The sequence below is a fragment of the Eptatretus burgeri genome, chromosome 13 (assembly GCF_056783735.1).
Source record: "Eptatretus burgeri isolate ZD-2024b chromosome 13, Ebu_testis_v1, whole genome shotgun sequence".
NCBI classification, from domain to species: Eukaryota; Metazoa; Chordata; class Myxini; order Myxiniformes; family Myxinidae; genus Eptatretus; species Eptatretus burgeri.
Window position 1 is genome coordinate 47,456,991 of NC_140973.1, and position 10,710 is coordinate 47,467,700.

At 33.9% G+C, this 10,710-nt stretch overlaps 1 protein-coding gene across 1 annotated transcript in view; it reads right to left on the reverse strand.

The window, feature by feature from the left end:
* Window positions 1-10,710, reverse strand: part of LOC147014415 (uncharacterized) — a 33,161-nt gene extending 22,451 nt beyond the window's left edge. The window contains exons 1-3 of the mRNA XM_085850605.1: window positions 9,106-10,710; window positions 8,815-9,009; window positions 8,116-8,718 (exon numbers count right to left, since the gene is read on the reverse strand). Of these exons, the coding sequence (XP_085706731.1) occupies window positions 8,116-8,718; window positions 8,815-9,009; window positions 9,106-9,219 (912 nt within the window). The 5' untranslated portion in view covers window positions 9,220-10,710. The remainder of the gene's footprint in view (window positions 1-8,115; window positions 8,719-8,814; window positions 9,010-9,105) is intronic.

The following is a 10,710-nucleotide window of genomic DNA, read 5'->3' on the forward strand; positions in this document are numbered from 1 at the left end:
CAAGGTTCTTGTGTAGTACAAATGAGAATATTGTAAATTTACTTAAAAAACACCCCGTGATACGCATTGTATCAACAACAACTAGAGCAATAAGACCTGGAGAAATAAAAGGTGAAGATTATCACTATATTTCAGTGGAGGAACATATGCGATTGAGGAATGAAGGACAAATATTTGAGGAGGTTTCTCTTGGTACAACAAAATATTCACATTGTAAGAGTGAGTTAAGGAAACTAAAATCTGGTGGTGTTGGGATATTAGAAACTAATCCAGAAGGAACGAGACAAATTATTAAATATCTGAGCGGGGTGAAGATTTTATCATTCGGTTTTGATGTTGATGAAGAAACTCAACGCAAACGTATGAAAAGCAGAGATGCAAGGATTAGTGAAGAAGAAATTACAACTCGCATTAATGTTAATAAAGAATTTGATGAAATATTTAAAGAAAAGGATTTATTTGAACACATCTACTTGAATGATGAAGAAAAGGAAAATTTCCCTGTTAATCTTTACAATTCATTAAATGATATTTTACAATAAATAAATGGATACAAAAGAAAGAGCAAGAAGATTTAAGGAACATCAAGAGTTGGTTTCAAAAGTTGCAAAACAGCAGGAAGACATAAAGAAGAAACGCAGACAGAAACTAACGGGCGAAGAAGTATTTGAAAGAAAACAAGAGAAATTTTTTAAACCACTTTTAAAAACTTCCCAAGAAAAAATGAAAGATGTTTCCACAGTTCCCACAGTAGAATATACTCCCAGAAAGCTCCAAATGTTAAAAGATTTCAGTCAAATGACGGAGGAAGAATAAGAGCATATTGGAGAATTAGAATATGATGAAGGTTTATTTCAACAACTGGAAGAGATTAATCAACCCCCTGATTATATTGTGAATGCTGTTCAAAACAATGAATATTCAGCGGATTCAAAAACCAAAGCAGGACTCATTCCAACAGAACAACCAGCAATATTTCATCTTGTTCAAGAAAAGGTATTGATATTTAATGATGAATTAAGGTTCTTAAGTTCTGCTCAACCCCCTGTTAAACTAACTCCGAGATTAATGTTTCTTCTCACAAAAGATGGAAGACAAGGTTCAACTGTGAGGGATGAATCAAAGTATATTGATAAACCATTGGATATGGAAAATAATGATGATAGAGTATATATTGATTTGCTGAACACTCTAAATTATAAGGTTATTCTTTCTGGTAAAAGTAGGAAGAATGAGAAGGAGAAACACATTATTCAGGCTTTAAGTATCCTTGGTTCAGGTATTAGTTTTCTTCCAAATGACCCATCGCAATTAGTTAATAGACTGTTATTGTTGTTAGGCAGTAAGAAGGCTGGAAATAACAATTGTTTTAATGAAGCATCAGCCATTTTAGACCAGTTGATGAACATGAAAATAATTAATAAATCTCAATATAAAGACATTTTATCTCATATTAAATAAGATGAGAAGCACAATCCTGAGTTTTAATTTCACAACAAGCGACCACACATCTTCATTCCCATACCCACTACAACTTGACACAACAAAAGAATATGAGGCATCTTTATTGTCCATGGAAACTTATAATACCTTATTTAATATAACCGAGAAAAATGACAAGTTTAGTTATAATCCGGGAAGTGGATACAAAACGATAACAGTCTCACCCGGAGCATACGAGATTTCTCAAATATCTTCCGAAATTGCTCGTCTTATGAAAGAACAGGGTGATGAACCAAAAAATATTGTTATAAACATTCAAAAACATACTTCAAAATCAACGATTAAAGTTAAAAACAACTACAAGGTTGATTTCACAATTGATAATTCATTTAGAGAGTTATTGGGTTTCTCCTCAAAAAAGATTGAAACTAATGGGACGTTTTACAGTGATAATGTCATTCAAATATCCTCAGGAATAAATTCGGTGTTAATTCACTGTGATTTGATTGATGGTGCTTATAATGATGGAAAAAAACAAATACAATATTTTCATTCAGCGCATACTCAACCCCAATTGGTTATAAATTCAATATGGAACCTAAAAATTTGGTTTATCTACCTGTGTCAGGAAAAACCATACACAGAGTAAATTTTAGGATAACCGACCAAGATAATCGTGTGATTTCTTTTAATGGAGAAGTTATATCCATCAGAATTCACCTACGTGAAGTTTTCCAATAAATAAATACGATGGTTATTGTGAGGAAACACGAGTTGGGAAAATATAAAATAATTACAGGGGATGGGATGTTCCTTTCCCCGTACTACAAGGGTGAAGGTATGTATCTTGGTAGAGGATACTATAAACCTAAGAGACAAAGGGGTGTCGGACATCAATTTAGAGGAGATGGGATAATTGATACTCTCATGGGTATTGGTTCAACTATTCTTAAACATAAAGACCTAATTGGTTCAACTGCTTCTGCTGTGGGAAATGTAGCAGGTGCTGTAAAGAGTATAAAAGATGCTCAGAAGGAATCTCATAAATTACAAGCAATAAAAGAAATTAAGAAAGGTAAAACTCAGTTGTCCCCCAAGAACGACAGAAAATAATTCAAATACTTGGATCAGGGTTTCAAAAGTTTTAACATCTTTTTTCCTAAATAAATACAAGTATGGAAGCAATTGATAGTATCTATGATTTGGATGATACTATTATTATCTCAAACTCCACTAAAAAGAAGATTACTTCAAGGTAAATGCAATAACTGGAACAGACTGGAATACAAATGGTACAAAAAGTTTTGAAATAAATAATCAACAAACCTATTTGAATCTCTCCGAAAGTTTCTTGTTGTGTAAATTTAAATTCACTAAGGCTGGGAATAACACAAACGCTACACTTGTAAATGATTTCTTCTGGAAAATGTTTGATAGTGTGCGATTGTATATTGGAACACAAGAAGTTGAAGCGGTTGATTATGTCTCTGCTGTATCTGAAATGATGAAATTTACACTCTATACATTCAGTGATAGAATGGGAAAGGGGTCTGTCGAAGGTTTTATTCCTGATATGTCAACGGGAACAAACACAGACCCTGGATATATTCAAAGGAAAGGAATGTATAATGATGATACAAAAGCAGAAAATAGTTTTACTGTGGCAGTTCCTCTTAAAGGTATATTTGGATTTTGTGATTATGATAAAGTTCTGTATGGTCTTAAAATTAGATTTCAACTACAAAGGAATGATAATGAAAATAGATTGCTTTTTGGTGTTGGTAGTGCTTTTGGTGAACAGAATAAATTTGTAATTGAGGAGATGAGTTGGTATATCAGTGAATATACTCCTAATCTTAAAACAGAAGAGATGTTGAATCGAAGACTTAACTCAAAGAAACCACTCAGTGTATCATACCTCAAAAGAAGATGTCAACACGTTAAACTCAATCAAACTACTTACACGTGGAATTTGGGTGTTCTGGAAGGAAAGCCACGATATCTGTGGATGATTTTTAAAAAGCCAGATGGTGATACTGCGACTGATAAGAATAATGCATTGAGTGATAATGCTAAGGTGAAACAACTTCGCGTTTCTCTAGATGGAACATTTTATCCACGAGATAGATTGGAAATTAATTGGGAAAAAATGATTTTGCTGAAGCATACAAGTCTTACCAAAAGGTGTGTGAAAGTAATGGAAATAAAGAACCTATTTTGGATATGACAGCATTTAAAAGTTTGTATACAATCTATGCGTTTGACCTGAGCGCTCAAAAGGAAACTATAAAGTCTAATCGAGTGGATACTTCCCTATACATTGAAAGAGGAGAGAGTGAAGAAGTTGATACATATTGTTTGCTTTTGGAAGAAACAGAATTGCAGATTAATACAGATAATGGTGTGATGATTAGTCTCACATAATTTTTTGTTAAATAAATGAGTGGCAAAGTAGCAACTGGGGTATATGTTAATCAAATCAATCTTCATAAACTATCATCTTGTGTTCAAAATCAAAAGCCTTGTACGATTAACATTAATACAATTCAGAGAAAAGGAGCAGTAAGAATTGATGTTTTGCTCACAAGAGAACAGGTTAAAATCTTGAATGACACTGGCTCACTTAAAATTAAAATGACAAAACCAATGTTGAAAAAATATTCAATAAGAGAGACGAGTGGAGGATTTCTCCCATTTCTAATTCCTTTATTTGCTGGTTTAAGTGCGGTTGGAGCATTGACGGGTGGTATTTCAACAGCGGTCAAAACTGCCAACGAAAGGAAGGCTCAACTCCAGGCTCAAAAAGAATTGGAAAGACATAACAAAGAGTTGGAGAAACAAATTAGTGGAAGTGGTGTAATTGTAGATTTTGCTGAAAAACTTGAAGGTCTGCCTGATAAAGCGAGATTGTTAGTTGGAAATATGCTTTCTTCTATAGCACAAGCAGGTGTAAAATTAACGAAAAGAGGTAATGGATTATATCTTTCTAATAAATAAATGAGCATTGATGAGTGGTTGAAAGAATTTGGAAAGAATACAACATCAAATTTACAACTTGCCAAATATTGTAAGAAATTAAAAATTCATAATGTGGTTATTTGTATGAGAGATGAATTAACAAATGTGCCGAAACATACAAAGAATATTATTATGAACTTAGAAGATAATAATGGGAACGGTTCTCATTGGGTTTGTATTTTTAATAGTCAAGACAAATATTATTTTGATAGTTTTGGTCTTCCACCACCTGTTGAAGTCATAAAATTCTTACAGAATGGTGTTTATCAAACATTTCAAGTCCAAGAATTAAATTCCAAGTGTTGTGGTCAATTATGTCTATATGTGTTATTTCAACTCAACAAAAATAAAAATTTTTATGATATTATTTTTAATCTAATATAAATGACTTATGTTGGTAAAGATGGTTCTATCTTTGGTGTATCTCAAGAACTGGATATTGATTTATCAAATTATTATACAAAGGCACAGGCTGAACGACATAAATATAATATAAACAAAAATATTAACATGAAAAATGCTTATAAATTAAAAAATTATCCAAGCCCGACTGACGCGAATGACTTGGTGAGATTAAACGATTTATCACAATATATATACTTAAATAAAACGGCTGTGTATTCCAAAGATACAGAAGTGTTGATATTATCTCCAGGTCATACAGAATTCACAGTTCGAATTAAAATAAATTTTTATAAAGAAGGGCGTATCATTTGTATGAGAATAGAACAATGGGGGTACGATATGAATGATTTAGGGTATAATTGGTCATTTAAAATTAACCTCGAAGACCTGGAACAATTAAATCAGTCTCGTAAGGAAGAATATTATGCACTTGGTATCGAGAATGAGTTTTGTGGAGCCACGATTAGTAAACAACAAATAAAAGAATTTAATAAGGGTAAATATAATAATGGTTTTGCCCTTGTTTATCTCATGAAAACAGAAAAAACAGGATTATATATAATAAGTAAGGAAATACAAAATGATTTAACTATGGGAAGATGGGGAGGTGTTTCGTGCCATAATATTATTCTAACATATATTTCTAATACATAAATGACAGCAAGAAGGCTTCAAGAAAATTATCATTTCTGTGTCCAAGCATACCTTCAAGAAAAGGGTATTCGGTATTTTAATAAATATGTTCTACAACATAAGAATGAGGTATTTTCAATAAAAGATTGGCATTATGCTGATGTTGATAAACCGACAACTTTAGATTTAATTAGAATGTTAAATAATGAAAAAATTATAAGGTTAAGAAAAGGTAAGGCTCTTTTAGAAATTCAAAAGAAATTTTATTGGTTTCCTGTTGTAAAAAAAATTATTTTGGATACAGGAATAACAAGAAATCCTGATGAATATATGTATAATATTCTATGGGGTGTAAACGATTCAAGGATAGTAAGGGATGAGGAAGGAGTTGAAGAAGAGAGGGAAGAGGAGGAAAAGGAGGAGGAGAGGGAGAAGAAAGAGAAGGAGGAAAAGGAGAAGAGAGAGAAGGAGGAAAGAGAGAATAGAGAGAGGGAGGAAAGAGAGAAGAGAGAGAGGGAGAAGAAAGAGAAGGAGGAAAAGGAGAAGAGAGAGAAGGAGGAAAGAGAGAAGAGAGAGAGGGAGGAAAGAGAGAAGAGAGAGAGGGAGGAAAGAGAGAAGAGAGAGAGGGAGGAAAGAGAGAGAATGAATAAATATCAAAATATGGAAACCAGTGAGATTCAAAAAAGATTGGTGGTATTACAGAAAATAACTCAACCCACCGAGGAGGAAAACAAAGAATTGACAAGTCTATTTGCAATATTTTCTTCAAGACTATTGACATCATCAAGCTATTCATTTTAATTCAAGTTTTTTCTTAAATAAATGGAGGAGAGAGTGAAGGCATTTCTAAGGATTCTTTATGTTTTAAAAATTAAGATTCAAATGTGCATGTTGGAAACTAAAAAGGTTTTTGCACTCTGCAGGAATTTTTCTCATAAATAAATGAGTTATTGTCTCAAATGTAAAAAGAAAACTAATACTAAAAATATTTCATATATTAAAAGTAAAAATAACAGGGTTATACAAAAAGGTATATGTTCGGTGTGTGGTTCAAAAAAAAATCAATTTATCTCCAAATACAAACTCGGAGGAGATATACAAAAGTTTTTATCAGGAAGTAAATTTACAACTACTGGAATACCAGGGGAATTACATCTTCCAGGGTATTCTTTCTGTGGTCCAGGCACAAACTTGGATAAAAGATTAGATGAGGCAGACAATCCTAAATCCTGGAGTAAACCAATCAATAGAGTTGATGAAGTGTGCATGAGACACGATATTGATTATGGGAATACCACAACGTTGGAAGAAAAGCATGAAGCCGATAGAGAAATGTTGTATAATTTGTCTCTGATACAAAATCCAACCTTGAGAGAAAAAGTTGATAGGTTCATCGTGAAGAAGATGATTAGTGCTAAATTGAAACTTGGACTTGGAAATTCAAAAAACTTATAGGCTCTAATGATGCCATTAAGACTGAAGAGCAATTAGCTGATGAATTACATAAACCAATATTCACAAAGTTTCAGAGAAGGAAAGTTTATTCCAAGGAAGTTGATTATATCTGGTCTGCTGATTTGATTGAACTCAATAATGATAAGGGGTACAAGTATGCTTTAACCGTTATTGATTTGAGGAGTAGATATGCGTGGGTTGTCCCTTTAAAAAACAAAACAGGTAATACTCTTATGTTAGCTTTTCAACAGATATTTAATAAAAGTAAGAGAAAACCTAAAAAATTGTGGACTGATGAGGGTGGAGAGTTTTATAACAAGACATTTATGAATTTTCTAAAAAATAACAGTATTACATTATACAGTACCTTTAATGAAGGGAAGGCAGTTGTTGTTGAACGTTTTAATCGTACCTTAAAAGAGAGACTATATAAAAAATTCACACAACTCGGTTCACAACAATGGTCATCTTTTATTCAGGATATTGTGGATAAGTATAATGACACGATTCACACGTCAACAAATATGAAACCATCAGAAACATTTACAAAATTAAAATATGAAAAAGAGATTAATGTCAGAAAACCTAAGTTCAAAGTTGGTGATATCGTAAGAATATATAGGTGGAAATCTCATTTTGAAAAGGGTTTTACTGAACGATGGACGAAAGAACTTTTTAAAATTGTTGATGTAATAGATACAGTTCCTTGGACTTATAAAATATATGATTTGGAAGGGAAGAGATTTTAGGTTCATTTTATTCACAGGAATTACAAAAGACAAAACTAAGCAGATAATACACCTTTGTGGACACTCGAGGGCCAAGTCCGAGGTGTATAACAGTATATAATGTGTGTCAAGGGGTGGACGTTCTTACATCTGTGAACCCCAAACACAGAATCCTCAACTGAATAGTCAAGGCTTAACTTTTGTTTGTTGATGTGTATGTGTGTGTGTGTGTGTCCCAACCCTCACATTCAAAATCTCAACCCCAACCCTCACATTCAAAATCTCAACCCCAACTCAATCCTCACCCAACACAATGTCTTTTTCAACATGAGATTTCCACATATATATATATATATATATATATATATATATATATATATATATATATATATATATATATATATATATATATATATATATATATATATTTTACGTTTTGTTTTTTTTTTCTCTTCTTCCAATTCTGTCTTTTAAGGCTTTCAGGTTTGATGACATAGAAAGAGGGAGTAAGAACTTTCTTGATAGGTTTAAATCCCAAAGAGTGGTAGCATTTCAAGTCTTCAAAATAACCCCAACTTTCCAAGTCTCCAAGGTAGTTATTTAAACCATCAAGGCAGAACTCATTTACTGATTTTTTCAAAATTTGTGAGTCTCCAAGGTAGTTCCCATATTTAGAACCATCTTGGCAGAACCCTTTTCCTGAGTCTCCAAGGTAGTTATTTAAACCATCAAGGCAGAACTCATTTACTGATTTTTTCAAAATTTGTGAGTCTCCAAGGTAAAACTTGTATTCTGGCTCATCAACGTATAACTTGTTCAGTGGGTATTGTCTTGATAACTCACAATGAGTACTATTGCTGTAAAACTCTTTTTCAGGATTTTGCTGGTCTCCAAGGTATAACTCTTTGGTTGGGTCATCAAGGACAAACTCGTTCTGTGGGTCTTGGTCGCTCATAAGGTCTTCAACCAAGCCAACAATTTCGCCCCAAGTTGTAGCAAAAGCAGTATTTTCATTTCGTATTTCAGACACAATTTCCTGTGAGAGAAAATAATAATGTATTAATTAAGTTATTTAATTATTAAATGAGTATGCTTCAATCAAAGTTTGAAAATAGGAAAATAAAAATCATACCTCAACAGATAAGAGGTTTGAATCCAGTTCATCAACTTGAAGGTTTAGTTCCATACAAGACAGAGAGTTCCAAGGAACACCAAAGTCATCCCACTCAAGGTCTTGGTCGCTCATAAGGTCTTCAACCAAGCCAACAATTTCGCTCCAAGTTGTAGCAAAAGCAGTATTTTCATTTTGTATTTCAGATACAATTTCCTGTGAGAGAAAATAATAATGTATTAATTAAGTTATTTAATTATTAAATGAGTATGCTTCAATCAAAGTTTGAAAATAGGAAAATAAAAATCTTACCTCAACAGATAAGAGGTTTGAATCCAGTTCATCAACTTGAAGGTTTAGTTCCATACAAGACAGAGAGTTCCAAGGAACACCAAAGTCATCCCACTCAAGGTCTTGGTCGCTCATAAGGTCTTCAACCAAGCCAACAATTTCGCTCCAAGTTGTAGCAAAAGCAGTATTTTCATTTTGTATTTCAGATACAATTTCCTGTGAGAGAAAATAATAATGTATTAATTAAGTTATTTAATTATTAAATGAGTATGCTTCAATCAAAGTTTGAAAATAGGAAAATAAAAATCTTACCTCAATAGATAAGAGGTTTGAATCCAGTTCATCAACTTGAAGGTTTAGTTCCATACAAGACAGAGAGTTCCAGACAAGCACACAGCACACCATGGCCAGCAAAAAAAATATTTAAAATGGAGCCTGGGTTTGAAGCTTTTATAGAGAAAGACTGGTGGGTGTGGTTTCCTTTGGAAATTCCCTGGGCAAGCCTAGGCAAGCCTTCATTGGGAAATTTTTCAAAACCATAACATCCTGTAATTTTCTAGTGATTTCTTTGTGAGTCAGAGATGAACTGGAAATGATGTAAGAGTGGGCGGGGCTTAGCAAAAGTAGGCGGGGCTTAGGAAAAGTGGGCGTGGCTTAGAAAAAATACCTTATGAAAAGTGGGCGGAGCTTAGCAAAAGTGGGCGGGGCTTAGGAAAAGTGGGCGTGGCTTAGAAAAATACCTCATGAAAAGTGGGCGGAGCATAGCAAAGTGGGCGGGGCTTAGAAAAGTGGGCGTGGCTTAGAAAAAATACCTTACAAAAAGTGGGTGGGGCTTAGCAAAAGTGGGCGGGGCTTATTGAATACCTTGTGGAAAGTGGGCGGGGCTGAGCAAAAGTGGGCGGGGCTTAAAGAAAAGTGGGCGGGGCTTAACAAAAAAATAACCTGTGGCTCAGGAGGTGGTCAAACAAGAGCATTAAGAGAAGTTTATCATTTCGTAATGGCACAAAAGGGGTATCTTAAAAAATATAAAGATTCAAATGTTTTGTTTGTCAATATTTTAGATGGGGATTATTGTGCAAAGAAAATTAAACTATTGAAGGAATTTGAGAATGAACAAATCTTTATAGGTTCAATGAGTGAGCTGTTCAACCCCCAGGTGTTCAATTCAATGAGGTTCAACCTCCAAGTTAAAAGGGGAGACAAATAAATATACCTTGGGATAAAAAGGGGGTTTATTTTTAAGGAAAAAAAAGGGAATCGCTGAAAATCCCCCATTCATTTACATGGGGAAAAGTGAGCCAGAATCAGTATTCTTACCCTACTCTCGTGTTAATTAACCTCCGCCATCGAAGATGGATGGTTACTGTTTTCACCCCTGTCTGTTTGTTTGTTTGTTTGTGAACAGTATTACGGAAAAATGTCTGGACGGATTTCGACCAAACTTGGTGGGGGGATTAGGTATGGTCCAAGGATCATGCCATAAGATTTTGGACTTGGTCCAAAGTCCAATATGGCGGCCATTTTGAAAAAATATTTTCACTTGCTCGCGCACTTTGCACCTGCCCGTGACGTCATGCAGCTGCACGTGTACCTCGTCCCTCCTTGGACGGTACCATCCGGCAGGGA